Source organism: Notechis scutatus, chromosome 6, assembly GCF_049901735.1.
Source record: "Notechis scutatus isolate UNSWTSFEM ecotype Mainland chromosome 6, rNotScu1.2, whole genome shotgun sequence".
NCBI lineage: Eukaryota > Metazoa > Chordata > Lepidosauria > Squamata > Elapidae > Notechis > Notechis scutatus.
Window position 1 is genome coordinate 73,882,436 of NC_142014.1, and position 19,639 is coordinate 73,902,074.

Below are 19,639 nucleotides of genomic sequence, written 5' to 3' on the forward strand. Positions count from 1 at the left end.
GATTAATGTAAAAGAAAAGTTGGGAGGATTAAAAAAACAACAACAAGCTATTTACAATTTCCTCCAATTCCTTTGGTGGTTTGAAGAATGATTGCATGATAGAAGAACTTAAACACAAATGTTTAATGTCAGCATCTCCAGAAACCAAGGAGCTGTCCAGGAAAAAGAAAGAATATTATGTAACTTTATTTTAAAGGATTAATTCTGAGAAGGCTACCTGTTAAATACAAACGTCTCCCAAATGTCTGTTAAATACAAAAGTATATCAACGCAGTGATATGTCACTTGAGTATTTTAGCAAAATGGATGAAAATGACATCATCTATATCAGTGGTGGCTAACCTTTTGGGGCTCCCCTGCCAAAAGTTGTGTGTGTGCTCGTGCACTCAAATGCCACCACCCAGAAGGCAATGTGTGTGGGGGGGGGCCACACGCCCCCTGCACATACAGGGTAGATCTGGGCAGTGGCGGGTGGCGTTCATCACCGCCGGTGGCTGAAGAGCAACAGGAGCATGCAGGGAACGCATGTGATAGACATAGGACATAGTTGCAGAGATGGCTGAACAAGAGCCTACCCATGAGCAGCTGGCCCAGTTGAAAACGAGGAAGCTGAGCACTCTGTCAACTACAAGCCCCCAGCCCAAAAGAGCATCCAGGAAATTCAGGAGTTGGACAAGGATGATGAAAGTTTATGCAAGTATTAGGAAGCCCTACTGGGAAATGTTGCCATCACTGCTGACCAGGGGTGGGATTCTACCAGGTCGCACCTATTCGCTAGAACCGGTTGTTAACATTTTAAGCAGTTCAGACAACCGGTAGTTAGAAGAAATTACCGGACTAATCCTGTAAGGAAGGCAGGAAGGAAACATTCTGGGGTTGCTTACAGAAACTGCCTCTCCGTTAAACTTTATTACATTCTTGGCAGGACTAGACTTCCTGTCTCAGGAACTTCTCTGGAGTTTTTTTCCCCTCCTTTGCTGGTACTTTGCTTGTGTGGAGTGACCATTCAAAGTTACAATGGCACTGAAAAAACTGACTTATGACTGTTTTTCACACTTACGACTGTTGCAGCATCCCCACAGTCATGAGGCGAGGAGATTCGTGCCTCGATGTGAGTGATATTGAGTTGGCCACACCCAACCAGTCACATGACCACCAAGCCACGCCCACCCAGTCACCTGGTCACCAATCCACGCCCACCAACTAAGCCACGCCCACAGAACCAGTTGTTAAAAATTTTGAATCCCACCCCTGCTGCTGACCCTTTTAGTCCAAATGTGGTGGTAACAAAACTGACTTTGGTTTGTGCAAGTGCTCCTGGTCCCTTGGAATTGAATCTGAGAGGTGATTTGGAGAGTTTCAAGAAGCAGGCATTTGTGCTGAAGGAAGGTGTAGAGTACCGGATAAAAATCTCTTTTCAGGTAAAGAGGGAGATTCTTTCAGGGCTCGAGTACATTCAGCACACATTCAGGAGAGAAGTAAAAAATTGACAAGACTGACTATGTGGCTGGAAGCTATGGGCCATGGGCTGAGGAATATGAGTTCCTAAACCCCCTGGAGGAAGCCCCTAAGGGCATGCTGGCCTGGGGCACTTAACAACATCCGGTCTTAAATTTACAGATGATGCATCTTGCGCATGGTGCACACAATCCCCCTGCATGCCATGTGTCTTTGTGCATGCACGCAAGACCCCCCCCTTTAGGCCCTGCACATCTCTGCGCATGTATACATGTCTCCTGTGCATCCCCACACACCCACGCATGCATGCCAGATACCCGACAATCAGCTGTTGGGCGGGCAGCACGTGCGCATGCGCAGTGGGGTTCTTCAGGGCAACCTCTTGCATGCTGGCAGAAGTGGCTCTACATGCCACTTCCGGCAGGCATGCCACAGGTTCACCATCACGGATCTATATATCCATTCAAAGTGTGCCACCATGGATGCTTTAAAATTAAGATAAAATTGATATTAATGTAACTGTTCCATTCAGACTACTTTGGTCTGTTATTTCAGACAGATGTCCAGACAGAAATCTGGTCCGCTGAATCCAAAGTCTGTTAAATGAGAATCCATTGAATCAAGATTCCACTGGCCATGACAGCACGTGACCCTATCATTTTAAGGAGTTGAGAGACTTCAGGAACACAGCCATTTCACAGGGCGAAGAACCTCAAAGGGAATGTCAGGATGCAAAGTGAGATGGGACTATACTACATAGATATAAGGATCTGAACTGGAGACAAGAGAGTTGTTTGTAGGACTTACACCCCATACGTGTAATGGCAGGAAACTTAAATGGCCAGAAACTACATGGGTAATGTTCAGCTGACCCCTTGTCACAACTGAGTAACATTCATTGATGCCCTGAAAGGGCTTTTGAGCAATTGCTATAGCTTTACCTGGAGATCTTTGTTATGTAAAATACTCTGGCCCAGGCCTTAATGGCCCACCCATTAACAAAGGTGAGGGTGAACTTCTGCTTCTGAGGTGAGTTCCTGCTTCTGAGTTTCTACTCTTTTTAGAGGAAATATTCTGCCTTTTTAATATTTCCCAGGATATTTCAATTTTCTAGGAGAGGGGTGGGTGCTAACTTCCTACAAAGGTCAGCCAACTTTGCTAGTGGGTAGGTCTAAGTTACATCCCCCTATTTATTTATTTTTAATCATTAAGGGAATTTATACTCAAGTATTAACCAAGTTGGAACCATCTTAGTTTTGTCAAGGTCAGCCAATTTTGCTAGGGATAAAGTTAAGTTACAGACCCTGTTGTGTCCATAGAAATGACTGCAGTCCCCAACCAGGTCCGCAGTCCTGGAGGGAGCGCCAATCGCTCCCATTGGCTGATGCCGCTTGACAGCCGGCTATAAAAGGAGCTGTCAAACGGCATCAGCTGTTGCCGCCAGTTGATCTGCCTTGTTAGCCTAGGGCAGTCAAGGCAACCCTTTATTCGCTGAATAAAGCCTTTTAAACGAACGTACTGAGTCTGCCTCGTATCTCCGCCGCTCCACAACACTGGCGACGAAGGTGGGATACTATAAGAGGCTACCAGACGTTCTAACCGCTGAGCTGGTCACTAAAAAGATTTTTGGAGCCACCGAGAGCTGACAGCCGCTGACGCTCTTCACGAGCGCGAGAATTTAAAGCCTCCTCAGCTGAGGAGACAGGCGCAGCGCAAACGCTCTTCTAAGAGCGCGATTTTGAAGCCTTCTCCAGCTGAGGCGACAGACACTGCCGCCTCAAGATGAGCACCAGCCCGGCATTCCCACCTTTCAAACCGACCGCTGAGACGTGGGAGTCGTACAAGAACCGTTTCATCTGTTTCCTAGATGCCATCGACCTCACAGACGCTACAGACCACCGGAAAAAATCTTACTTTCTCAGTTTCTGCGGGGCTGCGGTCTTTGACACCGCTACAGCACTGATAGCCCCTCGCTCTGTTAGAACCATCCCTTGGGAAGAGTTCCAGGAGATTCTTTCCAACCACTACTCCCCTAAGCCTTCCCAAATAGCTAGAAGACATGCCTTTAGAATTAGCAAACAATCTGAGGGGGAGTCAGTTAGTGAATATGTGGCAGCCTTGCGATCAGCCGCCCTACAGTGCGGGTTCAGAGACTACCTAGAAGACATGCTTCTGGATCAGATTGTCTGTGGGGTCAGGGACCTGAGGCTTCAAAGACGTTTGCTAGCCAAAAAAGACTTAACCTTGACCATAGCAATAGAAGAAGCCCAAGCTGCTGAGCTATCTGCTCAATCAGCAGCTGAAATTCAAGGGACTCCTATCAGGCTAGGAAGCTCCACTATCCACTCTGAGGAAGTTTCCCTAGAGGAAGACCCTGAAGGCACAATGGACATAAACCGCCTTAGACAGCAGAAGCCCCCCACAAGAAGGAGCTAGGCAAAAGACCAACCTCTCCCCCAGGCAGCCACCCATCTGTCTGAGCTGCGGAGGTTCCCACCTTAGGGCATCCTGCCTGAACTGTCAAAGGAAAGGCCACCTAGCTAGAGTCTGCCAAGCAGGGAGAACTTTTCCTCAGAGACCTCAGTCTACTGCTAATTTTCAAAGGCAAGTTGAGGATGGCTATACCTGCTACCACTCAGACCACACTTCTAAAGACTCTAACAAAATAAGTATTTTTGGTTTTTTCAGAAGGTAAGCCTTGCAGAATGGAGGTGGACACGGGATCTGCACTCTCAATCATCTCCTGGGAGACCCTGAAGAAGATTCAGCCCAGAATATCCAAAAAGAAGCTCCAGAAATGCCACCTGACCCTACGGGACTACCAGGGCAAGAACATCCCTGTCCTCGGGAAAGGCAAGTTTTTAATTCAATTCCAAAACTTTAAAGGCCATTTGCCTTTGGTGGTAGTTGATGGTGCCCTCCCCAGTTTGTTGGGACTAGATTGGGCGTTGGTTCTTACCTGATACGCCTCTTCTCGTGGAACAGTAGAGCATCCATCGGATGGGAGGTGCTCCAGTCTTGCTTCGGCGAGCGCCTGGGCCATAAGATCGGCCACAGCGGCCTCCTTTTTTACCCGCTCTTTTACTAGCTCAGCCTGTATGAAGCAAGACTGGAGCACCTCCCATCCTATGGATGCTCGTAGCAGTTCTACGGAGAATGGTTCCCTTCTCTTGGCCTTAGTGTAACTGGTATCCATGCTGTTTCAACCTCTGAAGTAGACTCCCTATTCAGAGACTATTCTGATGTGTTTAGCAACGAATTGGGGTGCTATTCTGGTACCGCTATCTCATTCAATGTAGACCCACAGGCAACTCCCATTCGCCTCAAGCCACGCAGAGTACCTTTTGCTATCCGCCCCAAGTTAGACTTAGAATTGGATAAATTGTTAAAGCAGGGGGTGTTAGAACCAGTGGATTTTGCTAAGTGGGAGACCCCCATAGTCACCCCACTTAAAAAAGATGGCAGCGTGAGAATCTGCGCTGATTACAAGACTTGCCTCAATCCTTTCCTGCAAGCCAGCGCATACCCTGTCCCTGTGATCCAACACCTGCTACACACCTTTGAACCTGGCACTCTCTTTGCCAAGTTGGATATGTCCCAGGCCTACCAACAGTTTCCTGTTGATAACCAGACTGCAGAATTGCAAACCATAGTCACCCATAGGGGTGCATTCAAATGCAAACGCCTCCAATTTGGTGTTAGTGTGGCCCCTGGTATTTTTCAGTCTCTCATGGCTCCCAGGCGTAGTCCCTTATTTTGACGACATTTTGGTTTCAGCCACGAACAAGTCTCAACTTTTGCAAAGGGTTAGAGCAGTCCTTGACAGGTTTAGACAGCATGGCCTCAAACTAAAAAGGGAGAAGTGCACCATCGCCACTAAGCAAGTGGACTTCCTAGGTTACAGGATTGATGCCTCTGGTATTCACCCAATTGAGTCCAAAGTCAGGGCTGTCCACGAGGCACCCACACCATCCAACAAGACTGAACTCCAAGCCTTCTTAGGGCTACTGAACTTTTATGCTTCATTCCTCCCTCATAAAGCATCTATTGCAGAGCCTTTGCACGGACTTTTAGATAAACAATCCCCCTGGCATTGGGGACCTAGGGAAGCCCACGCTTTCAAATCAGTCAAGTCCTTACTAACATCTGATGCAGTTTTAATCCAGTTTAACCAGCAACTCCCCCTAGTCCTGGCAGCAGACGCTTCCCCTTTTGGTGTAGGGGCAGTCCTGAGCCACAGGCTCCCAATGGCTCTGAGGCACCAATTGCCTTCTTCTCAAGAACCTTCTCTGCTGCAGAAAGAAACTACAGCCAGATTGATAAAGAGGCTTTGGCTGCAGTAGCTGCTGTTAAAAAGTTCCACGAATTCCTTTTTGGTCACTACTTTGAACTTATAACTGACCATAAACCACTTCTAGGCCTTTTGTCAGGGGACAAGCAAACCCCACAGGTCCTGTCACCTAGGATGACCAGGTGGACTCTGTATTCATACAAACTAGTGCATCGCCCAGGAAAAAAATTGTGCCATGCAGATGCCCTTAGTCGCTGCCCCCTGCCAGTACCAGTCGAAGACCCCGCACCCATACATGCTATTTTTGAAGTCAACGAACTCAATTTACCTATTACAGCTGAAGACATTGCAACGCACTCCAAAAAAGACAGGGTAATTGCCCAAGTCCTGGACTGGGTGGGGAGGGGGTGTCCTGAAACGCAATACACTCCTGAATTCATGCCATTCAAGATTCGCAGACAAGAGTTATCACCCCTGCGGGGTTGTTTATTGTGGGGAACAAGGGTGGTCATCCCAGCCACTCTACAGACACCAATTTTAAAGGTCCTGCACGAAGGCCACCCGGGCATCGTAAGGATGAAGGCTCTGGCCCGCAGCTACGTGTGGTGGCCAGGCATGGATGCCCAAATCTCCAGCTGGGTAAGCTCATGCCAACCTTGCCAATCTACCAGACCAGCCCCACCAGCAGCCACCCCTGCCAGGTGGGAAAGTGCTAGGGACCTTCCTAGTCTTAGTGGATTCTTTTTCCAAGTGGATTGACCTTGCTCTACTCCCCTCCACTACCACTCAGGCCATCACTAAAGCCCTGACCCAAGTATTTGTCACCCATGGCCTCCCTGACAAAAGGAAACCTACCTGGTCCACCACAGGCTCCTGCTGACCGGACTCACACCCCGGCAGCCCCCTGGGCACCCCCAGGGGCGAAGGACTTCACTCCAGCCGGAGATTCCCCGGGACTAAGGCGGTCCGGCCGCCAGCGCAGGTGGCCGGCCTATTTACAAGACTACGCAGGCTCCTGGCCGGGGGAAAGGAGTGTTGTATCCATAGAAATGACTGCAGTCCCCAACCAGGTCCGGAGTCCTGGCGGGAGCGCTGATCGCTCCCATTGGCTGATGCCGTTTGACAGCCGGGCTATAAAAGGAGCTGTCAAACGGCATCAGCTGTTGCCGCCAGCTGATCTGCCTTGTTAGCCTAGGCAGTCAAGGCAACCCTTTATTCGCTGAATAAAGCCTTTTAAACGAACGTACTGAGTCTGCCTCGTATCTCCGCCGCTCCACAACAGACCCCTATTTATTTATTTATTTTTATTAAGAACATTTATATGGCTGCCCAGTTCACAGTGATTCCGGGTGGCTTATGGATGACTGCCATTAACTTTCCTCTGCTTAGTGGACCATGATAGACTTTGAAACGAAGACTAATGGTTTAGCTGTGCGTTGTTGTCTTAATAGTCCCTCTTGGAAGCTTTCCACAAGCAACAAAACGCAAACACAGCTAAAAAGGTAAGCCAAAACATGCCAGGAGGTGTATCTTGAATCCAGAGTCCAAACATGCGGGTGAGAAGATGATGCTGGCCCTTAGTTCACAATCCTGGTATTGTGAGCATTGCGTTATTTTCTTTGACATTTAATTTTCGGCCTTCAATCATCACAGATGCTTGCTTTGTTCTACCAAGAGTTGCTCTTAGGAAACTGGTTCGGCACTGTTAACTAGGAATGGACAACACCAAACCCCTTTTGTGGAGGGGCCTCTCGAAAAAAATGATTTTGTGAAAGATGTCAAGGCAAAGCATAAAGCTTGCAGCTGAATCAGCGAAATCTTAGGACCGGGGCCTACATTTTTTCCCCATGAATAATGTATTGTTTTTTGTTTAGCTTTGCTGTCATCTCTTAATCTGTCTGTCACGCTTGAACAATCAGAACTACATATTAAGTTCCCTTTAATAAGAATTATTGCTCACACAAGAATCTAGACAGCTAACGGGCAGCACTAAATCAGTGCTAGATAAGAGTCAACAGAATTCAAGACCTCTGGGTGGTATTCCGTAGGTTCTGACCAGTGGTGGAATTCAATTTTTTTTACTACCGGTTCTGTGGGTGTGGCTTATTTGGTGGGCGTGGCTTGGTGGCCATGTGACTGGGTGGGTGTGGCTTAGTGGTCATGCAACTGGGTAGACGTGCTTGGTGGTCATGTGACTGGGTGGGCTTGGCCAACTCAATGTCACTCACATCAAGGGCTGCCTCACCTGGCCCCTCCCCTCCCAGCCATTCCTTGTCACACCCAGCCTCAACTTATCTATAGTTCTGTAAAAATGTTGTTCACCTTTTTTGACTTTATTATCTACATACTATAGATGTACTTTCATGGACCACTGAAAGGAGGAAATGGCTCACATGCTTTACTCAAGTGTGATATAGGCAACAGGCTTTTAAGGGGCTGCCAGAAAGAAAGGTGGGGGCAATGTATTTTCCAAATCACCAGAAGGCACACAAGAAGCAATGGATGGAAACTGAACAGAGAGAGAAGCAACCTAAAACTAAGGAGAAACTTCCTGACAGTGAGAACAATTAACCAGTGGAACTACCTGTCTCTAGAAGTTCTGGGTGCTCAATCACTGGAAGTTTTTAAAAGACTGGACAGTCATTTCTCTGAAATGGTATAGGGTTCCCCCTAAAGTCCCTTCTAAGTGTTATTCTGACACCTTTCCCAGGACCTCTACTCAGAGTTTGGCATCCTCAGTTTTCCTGCCTGAGCAGGGGCTTGGACTAGAAGACCTCCAAACCCCCTTTCAACTCTGTTAAACACACATGTATTTATGCTCTGGACTAGAGACATTGAATGCATGTAAACCCTGAAAAAAAATGTGGTAGCCCTGGGCAAAAAAAAGGCAGTAGAATCACTCTAGGTGTAGGGAGAGTGTAAAATATTAACACATAATAAATGATGGAACAATTAAAAATAATAGCACAGTTTTTTCTTTCTCTTTCTCTCTCTCTCTCCCTTCCTTCCTATTTCTTTTTCTTTCTTTCTCTTTGTCTCTTTCTGTCTCTCTCCCTTTCTTTCTTTCTCTCTCTCTCTCTCACACACACACACACCTCTCTCCCTATTTCTTTCTCTTTCTTTCTTCCTCTTTCTTTCTTTCTTTTCTTTCTTTCTTTCTTTCTCTTTTCTTTCTTTCTTTCTTTCTTTCTTTCTTTCTTTCTTTCTTTCTTTCTTTCTTTCTTTCTTTCTTTCTTTCTTTCTTTCTTTCTTTCTTTCTTTCTTTCTTTCTTTCTCTTCTTCTCTCTCTCTCTCTTCTCTCTCTCTCTCTCTCTCTCACACACACACACACACACACACACACACACACACACACACACACACCTGTCAGCCTTCATTCCCTCTCGCTCCAGGCACTTTACTCACAAGGGGAAGTGAATCCAGCACTGGAGAAGTTCTGCAGGTTAACGGACTTGCATTTGCAGCTCCTGCAAACTTCCCCATGGCTGGATTCAACCCCTCCCCCAGCGTTTTTTCCCTCTCGCTCCAGGCACTTTACTCACAAGGGGAAGCGATACTTGAAGAATCCAGCCTTGGAACAGTTTTGCAGGTTAACGGACCACTGCTCTGCCCACAGTCATGTGTTTTCAAGTGGCTGCTTGAAAATGCATGGCTAGGGCAGGGGAGCAGTCCTCCTTTAAACTTGGGCAAGCGAGCATCGGGCGGGCGGGGCAAGCGAGTGAACGGAAACCAGGTGACTGGGTTGGGGGCGTGGCCAGCAAGATGTTGCTACCAGTTCAGCGACCCACGCCAAATTCTTGCTACCGGTTCGCCCGAATAGGTGCGAACCGGCTGAATAGCTTCTCTAATTCTGACCAGTTCTGGAGAACCGGTTGCGGAAATTTTGAATAGTTCAGAGAACCAGCAAATCTCATCTGTGACTGGCCCTGCCCACATCTATTCTCTGCCTCCCAAGTCCCAGCTGATTGGCTGGGTCCTTTTTGGTTGACCTGTACAGGAGAACAGAGCTGGAAAGCAGGTTAGTGGGGTGGGGAGGGAAGGGGGATTTTACAGTATCCTTCCCCTGCCACGCCCACCAAGCCACACACCACACTCACCAAGCCATGCCCACAGAACGGTAGTAAAAATTTTTGAATCCCACCACTGGTGTGAATGTGATGACTTCAGATTGATTCCTCTCTGTCAGGCTCTGCCAGTCCCCCTACACTGTCTATTTGTTAAAGTCCCCACATCTTAAGGTTAAGAAACACTAGTCTAAACTGGCAAAAAAAATCAAGAGTCTTGTCACCTCACTGTCTCTGAAAGGTAGAATCAAGGTGAGATCCGAAAGGTGCATTTTCAGGAGGCAACTGGATTTTCTGGTTTTTCTTGGAAGACATTTCACTTCTCATCCAAGAAGCTTCTTCAGCTCTTCAGACCTGAAGAAGCTTCTTGGATGAGAAGCGAAATGTCTTCCAAGAAAAGCCAGAAAAGTCCAGTTGCCTCCTGAAAATGCACCTTTGGAACAACCATGACCTGGATGACTAAGAATCTCCATAGACGTCGAGGTGAGATGGGTGATCAGGTATGGTATAGGCCTTTCCGGGCCCTGGAGACCAAAAGAAGTTATTCATCTGCCATCTTCTTAACCCTCCAAAGCAGGGGGTCTTCAAAGTTGACAGCTTTAAGACTTGTGGACTTCAACTCCCAGAACTCCTCCTCCAGTCATGTTAGCTCAGGAATTCTGGGAGCTGAAGTCCACAAGTCTTAAACTTGCCAAGTTTGAATACCCTTGCTCCAATGGGAGGAAGACATCAGGGATGCTCTAAGCGACATCTAGTGGCAACCTCAGGGATAACTCTGGTAGGCATCAAATAACTGTGGATGTGTACTTGTGCGTGGGTACCAATTTATTTATTTATTTATTTTATTTGTCAAGCAATTATTAGATAACAGGTATAAGTATAAACATGGTTATGAATACATGAAATGGATATAAATAATAAAAAAAGAATCAATAGGACAGGGATGGTAGGCACATTGGTGCACTTATGCATGCCCCCTACAGACCTCTTAGGAAAGGGGTGAGGTTAATAGTAGACAGTCTAAGGTTAAAGGTTTTAGGGTTTGGGAAAGAAACCACAGAGTCAGGCAGAGTATTCCAGACATTTGACCACTCTGTTGCTGAAGTCGTATTTCCTGCAATCAAGTTTGGTGTGGTTTACCTTGAGTTTGTATCTATTGCGTGCTCTTATATTGTTGTGGTTGAAGCTGAAGTATTCATTGACAGGTAGGACATTGCAATGTATGATTTTGTATACTATAGTTGGATCAGACCAAAGACGGCATAGTTCTAGGTTTTCTAGGTCTAGAATTTCAAATCTGGTGGCATAAGGTATTCTGCAACGAGCAGAGGAGTGGAGAACTCTTCTTGTGAAATATTTCTGGACTTTCTCAACTGTGGTAATATCAGATACGTAATGCAGGTTCCAGACTGATGAGCTGTATTCAAGCATTGGTCTAGCAAATGTTTTGTATGCTCTAGTTAGTAGTGTGATATTACCAGAGAAAAAGCTACGTAGGATTAGGTTAACAACTCTTAATGCCTTTTTGGCTATGTAGTTACAGTGGGTTCTAGCACTTAGATCATTAGAGATGAGTATTCCAAGGTCCTTGACAGAGGATTGACCAATTGTTGGAAGTAAAACCTGGCCCAGTTCCAAGCTAGGAGAAAGATGCAGGAGAAATGCATTTGGAGGCAAGCTGCAATTGGGAAGGAGGTATTTAGGAATCAGAAACGAAGTAAAACAACAATCGATCAGCAGAAAACAGCTGACCCAACCATCTGGTGAGTGGAGGGTTTTTATGTGGTTCTAAGGCTTTGTGATTTGTATGCCCAGTTAGGCTCATTGTGAAATGGACTTTAATCTATGCTTGAGTGTATCCTTTTAATATTCTATATCAGTGTTCCAGAAAACCTCCACTCCAACAAATAACTCCGAGACAGACATTTTCTAAAAGTTCTGTTTATTTGGATAGTAAACTGGCACATCTGGGGAACCCCGAATCAGAAAGTTCCAGGTTTCTGTGCAATAAGTAAAAAATTATAAATCCATCCCCTGCACCCATCATCGCCTCACATGCCCCAATCACCATCCGTCCCAACTTGAGACGTTCCCTCACCCAGGTGCAGAAATAACATGACCTTGACTTAGAAGAAGAATGCTATTATGTCTAACCAGATACACTCCAAGAAATTCCCCCCTCCCATTTTCCCAAGCTCAAGAATGGTGCAGTGTGGAAGCATCCGGTGTCAATATGGCTTCCAAAGCTGACATTCTAATTGTTGTTGCCTGGCTCCTCTTGTGGCTGAAGAGTCATGTCCTGTGGAGATGACTCACCCTTGGAGCTGGGTGGGGAAATACATATTTTAGGTGTCTTTTGTCTCTCTGCTTTTTAATCTGATCAATTCCAGCCTTCTGTGGCGGCTGTAGCTGAAGGCATTTTGTTTATGAACGGAACAGCTTGTAAATCTAAATATCCATTCACAGGGGCTGGACTGCTTGAGTGGTTTTTCTTCAGGGATGCGTTTTTTCTTCCAGGGGTTGGGGGCATTTCTTTGCTAATGTGGGGACTTTCTTATATTAAAAGGAGCGGGGTGATGATTCTCCTTGCCATTTAAATCAGTGGTTGACTCCTGGCAAGTGCCTGCAGAATTCCCTGCGGTTTTCTTGGCAAGATTATTCAGAAATGATTTGACCTTGTCTTTTCCCAGGGTTGAGGGAGAGTGACTGCTCCAAGGTCACCCAGCTGTCTTCATGCCTCTGGTAAGAGAGTAGGTAGTCCTCGACTTACAACTGGTTGCATGCTGACTGGGTAATGCTGGGAATTGAAGTCCACACATCTTGGAGTTATAAAGTTGAGAAACACTTATTTAAGGCGGCGACAGCTGAAATGCAATGTACGGTTGTTAACCAAGGTCTTGTTGGAAGAAATGTCCATCTGGGTTCAGTTCCAAGTGGGGAAAACGACACTGGAAACATGGAGGCTGTTTGGAAAGATAGTTTAATGGTGGACAGGATCACATGGCTTGGAGCTCTTGGGCAAAGAAAAGGGAAGAGATGCTGAGAGTACCTGGGTTTTATACCCTCTTTGGGCTTTCAACTTCCTGGAGCACAGGAAGAGTATCCTGACTGGTTGCTATCAGAGGTCATAGCTAGCTTTGTAGGTTGTCTGTGTGCTGTTTGGTTGAAACTTGGTGGGTGATGCAATGAAGGGCAATGAAATAATTCTGCTTGAAGGAGGTAGATCTTTGTTATGTAGAATAGACTGCCCCAGACCTTAATGACCCATTAACAAAGGTGGTGGTGCTGGGGGGGGGGCTGAGTTTCTGCCTCTCTAAATTTCTACTGGTCTTTTAGGGGAAATGTTCTGCCTTTTTACTATAGCTTAAAATATTTCATTTCTCTAGGAGAGGGGTGGGTTTTTAACTTCCAACAGTCTGATCTGCACATCAGCTTTAGATGCAAAGGTCTGGCTTTCTTCCTTAAATCTCTCAAATCATGGTAGCTTTGCAGTCACATTTCCTTCTAGCTGAAGAAAAGAAAGAGAATTGCCAGCAGATGTGAAGGTCCCCTTGTTCCTCACCTGCCATTTAACCAAACGAAAAACCGTGGCCACCTTCTTCTTTACAACACACTGATTTGTTTTAAACAGTATTGATTTTCCCTTCCTTTTCCCAGCCTGATGGAAATATATTTCTCCACATTACTTAGATGACATTTTATTTCTCAATTAATTTCTAATGCTTTGGGCTTTTCTTCCTGCTGGCTGGAATCCAAGAACAGAGACGGAATATTCAGCATTTCATATTTAGTAACAAGAGAACATTAATTGCTTTTCTTTCTTTCTTGTTTCGTTTGATGGATGATCTTGCAGCTTAACAGCTACACAAGCGAACATTTGTCTTCCTTTGTGTTCACACATTATATCCGCAACTGCCATTCTCTTCTTCACCTTTCATCTCCTGATTAGCTGCCAGAAGACATGATCTCTTTGTTCTCTGAAGAACCCGAAGCAATTCCCAACAATGCGTGTGCAAACGAGATGAGTTATTGATTGCGTTGGGGTTGAACAACAGGGATACTCACACACCCACATACACACCTTCTCCTTCTGATTTGCAACTCAACAGCTGTGTTCTTGTACAAAGGCCGCCTCCGGGAACGAGAGCATTATGCCTGTATATATGTATGTATCTATGTATGTATTCATTTCCTGCCTTCATTATTTTTTTTTACAAATAATGCAAGGTAGTGGACATATCCAGCACATCTTCCTCCTCCTATTTTCTCCAATAACAACAACCCTTTGAGGTGAGTTGGGCTGAGAGCCAAAGTCACCCAGTTGATTTTCATGCTTAAGGTGGGATTTGACCTCACCATCTCCTGGTAATTGGCCCAAGCCACCCAACTGATTGTTATGCCTAAGACAGCACCAGAACTCACCTTCGGGTTGTTTTGAGAACGCTGAGGTGCTAAGCAGATAACAGTTCACCCTCAGAGCACGAGGGCCTTGAAACCAGGCTAGAACCAGCTGGGAGGGAGTCCGCCCCATCTCCAAAGACAACCCCTCTCCCTAATTTCCAAGCAGTTACAGCAACAGCATGCGAGCAAACCTCCTCCTTCTACCCTTCCAACAGAACGGCAGGACACGATGGTGGTTTAGATGATGGCGAGTGAACATTAGCCAGAGCACATGGAATGAGAGATGGCTCATTTTTTTCCTCTGTCCAGTTTAAAAAGGCCTTGGGTTGATCTCAAAGGAGAGCACCTCCTTGGAAGAACATTGCAATGGATTGCACTACACCCAAAAGCTCCGTGTCTCCAGGTACGACCTGGTAGGAAAACCAGGAAGAATGCTGCCAATCAAGGTCAACTCACGATCTAGACTTATCGGAAGCCTAAATATTTGATTCTGAGCTTTCCGTAAATTTACTTTTATGTTTTCTCCCCTCAAAAGCATTTTCTCCAATGAATGAAGCTGCATGGTTGATTTGCATCATGACTGCATTGTTCCACACCACTTTGAGTGCGCAGGGAACTCACAACACAAAGCAATCTTTTCGGTTTCCTTGTGCCTAAAGTGTTTTTCTTCCCACAGGCTCCCATTGCGAACAACTGAACATTATGGACTTGCATAATATGCATCTTGCCTATTTCCTTATAGCTCAGCCTGACTGTGCTATAGCATTCCTTCTGTGGCGCTAGCCCAGCCTTCGATTTATTTTCCTACGCAAAGGAAATCCTGGTAGCATACAGCTCATTTAAGAATAGTACATTCTTTTGCTACACTTATGTGCTGATCATAACCTGGAACTCAAATGTCAAAGAACATCTGTCAAAAAGGTAGGTCTCTCCCTCCACACCCCCCATTGGCTCTTGCGATGTGATATTCCTTGATGAATAATAACAAATGTTCCATCTCTGTTCTGGGATTTCAAGACAGCTCACATAAACGTTTGTCTTCATTTTACTCCCAAAACAAGAGAGGTAAGTTGGGCTGAGAGAGGATCATTGACCCAGCCCATCCAGCTGGCCTTCAAAGTGGGTTTGGTTCTCGGCCTATCTCTGCTGCCTCTTTGAATCGAGCGTCTGACTTCTGTGCTTTCTTCAAATGTTCACTGAAAGAAAAGGAGATTCCAGGAATGAAACACAAATCCTGGTGGTCTCTGATGCACCAAGGACCTCATTAACAACACTGATGACATTACCTAGTTGGGTCATGAGACGCCTGCAAGAAAACCACCAAGCTCAGACAGCACCAAGGACTCTACTCAAAGGGTGGGCTTCAGGACATTTAGCAACCGGTTCTCTGCCTGGTTGCTAGGTGGGCATGGCCTAGTTGGCTTCCTGCACCATGGCAGGGGGCAGGGCATTTTCACACTGCCCGGCCTCCAGAGGCTTTCCTCGAGATCCAGGAGGGCAAAAATGGCCTCCCCGGGCTCTGGAGGCTGGAAATGGGGCTGTTTCTGGCCTTCTGGAGCCCCTGAGAGGCCCATTTTTTGCTCTTCCTGAGCCTCTGCATGGACCCTGCACTTACCTGGGATCCAAAACAGTCTGTGTGGAGACTCCTGGGAGGGGTGGGGTGGAGTGGATGGGGCCAGCCTGTCATTGCAACTGCAAGTTCAGCGAACCAGATTAATGTCCGGTTCACCCAAACCAGTGCAAACCAGTATCAGCCCACTCCTCACTCCTGGTCAACCCTGAGCTACAAATATTCAGTATTTGCCTTTTGGCTACCGAGAACAGCTCACATTCCATATCACTGTCAATGTTCCAAGTAATGCACCGATTGAAAGCAAAACTCTGAAGCAGGTATATTCCTTAAAGAACAATTTATTGGAGACATCATATTGGTACAATTGGTGAAAACCGACTCTGAAGGTTCCCGTGGTTTTTCACCCTAATTAAAAAGTAAAATTTGCCCCTTCCCCCCCAGGTCACCGGTCACATTTTCCAAAAGTGGTGCTGGCAGGTTGCCTGGTTACTCCATTCCTCCTCTTCTCAGCTACTTGTTGGAATGACCTTGGTTCCCACAGGAAAACTCTTTCTTTTGATGACCAAGCTGAGCTATCTAAAATCCCCCTTTCTCCCTCTTCACTTTGTGGCAATCATGAAGCCTCAAAGATGGCCTCAGCCAGGCTCACTTGAGGGTTGACAATAACTTTCCAATGATATTTTCATTTTATTTGGCTTCCAAATCTTCAACTTTTGTAAAATTTGTAAAAATTGAAAATTTGTAAAATTTCACCAGTTTTGTGAAGTTTTGTAGGCACGATTGTGCATAAGTCTTATTGTCCCCGTTTATTCGTACCTATTTCCTGTATTCATACTCAAGTTTATTCTTATATCTATTATATCTATTATCTTGTAAGCGATTAACAAATCAAATCAAATGAATAAATAAAATAATAAATAAACTTTACATATGCCAAAAAAGGACGATGGGGCTGTTGCAATGAAATGGGACAATTCACCTCAGCCAACTCGCCACAGATAATTCACCTCAGGACAATTTACTGTGGGACAATTTAATGCAGGATAACTCAAGAGAGGGACAAGTAGCATTGCAGCTCAGCGCAGCTTCAAGGACTTCTAACTTAAGAAGGTTCAAACCTAAAGCAAGACAAAGCACACTGCAATTCACTTGTCCTTCCTTTGAGTTATCCCGCATTGAATTATCCCGTGGCGAGTTTTTCCTGTGATTTTTCCACGGTTGAGTTGTCCCACCGCGAGTTGGCTGGGACAAGACAGTTGGAGTGAGTCAGCTGGGGTCAATCGCTGTAGCAAATTGTCCTTTGCAATACTTCAAACTCCATTTCAGAAAGGGTCTTTGCAGCCAGGACCATGTGAAAACTTCAAAGGGCAGTATCAGAATTCCAGGAAACCTCCACTTCAAACAAATAACTCCAAGACAAACATCCTCTCCAAAGTTCTTTTATTAGAGTAGTAAACTGGCACATCTGGGAAACCCCGAAATCTGAAAGTTCCGGGCTTCCTTGCAATAAGAAAAAACTACAAATCCACCCCCTACACCTCTCATGGCATCACATGCCCCAATCACCATCCGTCCCAACTTGAGACTTCCCCTCACCCAGGTGCAGAAATAACATGACCTTGACTTAGAAGAAGAATGCTATTATGTCTAACCACATACACTCCAAGAAATCCCCCCTCCCATTTTCCCAGGCTCAAGAATGTGGCAGTGTGGAAGCATCTGGTGCTAATATGGCTTCCAAAGCTGACGGGCAGCTGGATCCTTCCAGAATAGGATATAGATGCTTTAAAAAGAGTTGCAAGCAAGTATTAAATTTGAGGGCCAAATTATTTCCCAAAAACTACTCAGTCCTTTTTAAAACCATTCCATTTAATGAACGGATGAAAAAGTTTGAATCTATTTTTTTAAAAAAGGAAAGCAAAAGAAATGCAAATGATTCTATTAAATATTCTCTTTAAAAAACCCTTTTATTTCATACTGAATTTTTCTCTGGCTGCTGTTTCTCTTCCGATATCCATTTCCCCCCACCTTCTGTTCAACATTTAGAGACATTTTGCTATGTTTGGAAAGAAAGAATAAAAATGGCTGTATATACTAAGTTAGAGAGCAGCTGCAAAAGAAAGAAAAGAAAGAAATCAAGAATGATTATCTCAGAAGCTTTTAGTAGCACTCATTTATTAATTTTTTAAAATAGCCTTCTTGGCTCAGGTGGCTTCAAGGCCGCCTTATAATTTCATTCATTTTTTGTCCTTTGGAAATGCATCCATCTGTCTTATTAAGCACATAAAACTTGCAAGCTTTCTAGGAATTGTGTCTTGTTAACAGAGGCAGGTCCAACTTTGAATTAAAAACTCATAAAGTCAGATTTTTATCCCATTCTAATTCCATTAGAGGCAACAGAGGTGAGCTGGATTTTTTTGCCACTCTGATTCTCAAGCATTTCAGTAAGTTTAAAGGTGAAATGTTTTGTTCAATAAAACAATGGATTCAATTAAAGCAAAACACACCCGTCCTAGCTTTTTTGAAAGGTTAAAGTTTGGAAGGTTTAAATTATTTATTTCAAAACATAAAATTAACATTTCTTGAAAACCCTTAGATATTAGTATGCGAGATCACATTTAATTAGCTATATATTGTGTAAATGGCTTTCAAGGTTCCTAACCATCTATGGTTTGTTTTGCAACCTTGACTAATCTAATCATTTCCAGCAAGGCCACAACAAGGGCATTGCGGTTATGTCTCGGCAACACAATCCTGATTCACTTAATCCTCTTTTACTCAAATCAGTCATAAATTAATCATGCAAGTTGGATCTGTCTAACACATTCAGCTAAAATCTGATGTACCAGTTCATGCAGGGGTGGGATTCTACCAGTTTGCACCTATTTGCTAGAACCGGTTGTTAATATTCTAAGCAGTTCTGAGAACCGGTTGTTAGAAGAAATTACTGGGCTAATCCTGTAAGGAAGGCAAGAAGGAAACATTCTGGTGTTGCTTACAGAAACTGCCTCTCCGTTAACCCTTATTACATTCTTGGCAGGACTACACTTCCTGTCTCAGGAATGTCTCTGGAGTTTTTTTCCCCTCCTTTGCTGGTACTTTTTGTGTGGAGTGACCATTCAAAGTTACAATGGCACTGAAAAAAGTGACTTATGACCATTTTTCACACTTACGACTGTTGCAGAATCACCACAGTCATGAGAGGCCAGGCGAGGAGATGCGTGCCTCGATGTGAGTGATATTGAGTTGGCCACGCCCAGCCAATAACATGACCACCAAGCCACGCCCACCAACTAAGCCACGCCCACACAACCGGTTGTTAAAAATTTTGAATCCCACCCCTGAGTTCATGGTTCAGTGTCTCACGGAAATAGTCATGGGTGGGGCTGCTGGGGGTTCACAGGGGTTCGGGGAAGCCCCTAGCTAAGATTCTGTGCAGTTCAGAGAACCCCCAAATCCCACTCCTGGATGGCCCCGCCTACCCCGCCCCACCCCTCCCAGAAGTCCCCATGCGGCTTGTTTTGGATGCAGGTTAAGTGCAGGGCGTGCGCAGAGGCTCGGGGAGGGTGAAAAACGGCCCCCCTGGAAGTTCAGGAAGGCCGGAAATGGGTCTCTTTCCGGCTTCCAGAGAGCGTCCAGGCAGGTCATTTTCACCCTCCTGGAGGCTCAAGGGAAGCTTCTGGAGCTCGGGGAGGGCAAAAATGACCCCCCCACCACCATGGTTCAGGAGGCCAACTAGACCCGCCCACCATGGCCACGCCCACCCAGCAACCGGGCAGCGAACCCATTGCTAAAATTTTTGAAGCCCACCCCTGGAAATAGTGTTTCATAGAAACATAACTGAAACGACTT

The 19,639-nt window shown here is 45.5% G+C and overlaps 1 protein-coding gene across 1 annotated transcript in view; it reads left to right on the forward strand.

Moving 5' to 3' along the window:
* The first annotated feature begins 4,163 nt into the window (after window positions 1-4,163).
* Window positions 4,164-19,639, forward strand: part of LOC113419046 (sulfotransferase 1E1-like) — a 52,280-nt gene continuing 36,804 nt past the window's right edge. The window contains exons 1-2 of the mRNA XM_087969074.1: window positions 4,164-4,311; window positions 12,504-12,555. Coding sequence (XP_087825200.1) covers window positions 4,164-4,311; window positions 12,504-12,555 — 200 coding nt within the window. The remainder of the gene's footprint in view (window positions 4,312-12,503; window positions 12,556-19,639) is intronic.